Raw genomic sequence first — 1,116 nt, 5'->3', positions numbered from 1 at the left:
TAAAATATAAACAACAATGTAAATAAAAAGTAACAAATACCTTTCTCTTGCGAGTCGATAAAACTTGAAAAGGTAAAATCGACTGATTTTCCGTATCCCATGCTACATTTCAGAGTCAATAATGCAAGACGAGATGGGATCAGTTTGATTATTTTTATTATTCGTAGCCGACAGCACTTTCGGAATCAATTCAACAATATCTGGATACTTTCCTGTATGATTTTCTTGATTACGGCTAAACACTTTTACAGTACCATCGTAAAAATGAATCTAAATATGGGAGACCATTTTCGAGAAATTTCTCAAAGCAGTGTATTTCAATCAGACCTGTGCTCTCTCGCCGTCGTATTTCCATTCACATGCAAATTCAGCACTGCCAAATCTTTTCAAAACTTCTTCGATACCTTTACTTGGAAAAGCAAGCATCGGTTTCAACGGAATGCCAGGCGTAATATGGCAATGCTCCGGCAAAGCATGCAGACCATGCCTCAAAGCAATGTCGACAATTTTGCCATAATCAGGACATTCACTAAACAAAATTATACAGCATACAACCTAATATAACATAAAGTTCATTACCAATACGCTGTTTTCATAATTAAAGCACATTCATCAAGATATTCTTTCAAAGCATCATCTCGAAGTTTTTTCTTGTTTTCTGCAATTTGAATACAAAATTACAGTAAGCAACAAATCATCGAACAGTGATAACAAAAATTTACAATTAACCTTTTTTCCTTTCAATAAATGCAAAAGCATGCGCAAGCGCTACTAACAAACTTTGTTCTGCAAGACCGATACGCATTTTCCCACTCAAACAACGTATCAAATAACGCGCTTCACAATCTCGACAGCTTACCAACAAACCTTTGACCATTTCCAATTTTTTGTTCATTGACTAAAATAATTTCATCATCGTTTTCATTTTCAATATTCTTTCTTACACTGCTGCCCGACAAGTGAGCAATTTGATTCAACTTTGCAAAAATACCAGCAACTGTCAAAGGACGCGTAGCGAATATTGTTCTCTGCATATTCCTACTCATCTATAAGTGAATAAATAATAAACAAAACAAATTTATTATAATAACAAGTGTAGACAAAATTTACTCGGCC

The 1,116-nt window shown here is 34.5% G+C and overlaps 1 protein-coding gene across 1 annotated transcript; it reads right to left on the bottom strand.

Moving 5' to 3' along the window:
- Positions 1–102: 102 nt before the first annotated feature.
- Positions 103–1,046, bottom strand: Tsp_14049 (DNA ligase 1). The gene is made up of 5 exons (XM_003368045.1): positions 945–1,046; positions 730–898; positions 586–658; positions 328–529; positions 103–270 (listed from the first exon to the last, which is right to left on the bottom strand). The coding sequence occupies exons 1-5, from the start codon at positions 1,044–1,046 to the stop codon at positions 103–105; spliced, it is 714 nt and encodes a 237-aa protein (XP_003368093.1).
- Positions 1,047–1,116: the final 70 nt, after the last annotated feature.

The sequence above is a fragment of the Trichinella spiralis genome (assembly GCF_000181795.1).
Source record: "Trichinella spiralis strain ISS 195 chromosome Unknown Scfld3202, whole genome shotgun sequence".
Taxonomy (NCBI): Eukaryota; Metazoa; Nematoda; class Enoplea; order Trichinellida; family Trichinellidae; genus Trichinella; species Trichinella spiralis.
The sequence above is the reverse complement of the archived record's forward strand: the minus strand, read 5'-3'. Positions and strand labels throughout refer to the sequence as shown.

Excerpts from the sequence above, each read along its gene's own strand:
- Tsp_14049 (XM_003368045.1), bottom strand. The coding sequence starts at position 1,046 with ATGAGTAGGAATATGCAGAGAACAATATTCGCTACGCGTCCTTTGACA. Across the intron at positions 530-585 it reads GCTTTAATTATGAAAACAGC|TGAATGTCCTGATTATGGCA; the intron begins GTATTGGTAATG and ends AATTTTGTTTAG. Across the intron at positions 271-327 it reads ACGACGGCGAGAGAGCACAG|ATTCATTTTTACGATGGTAC; the intron begins GTCTGATTGAAA and ends TCCCATATTTAG.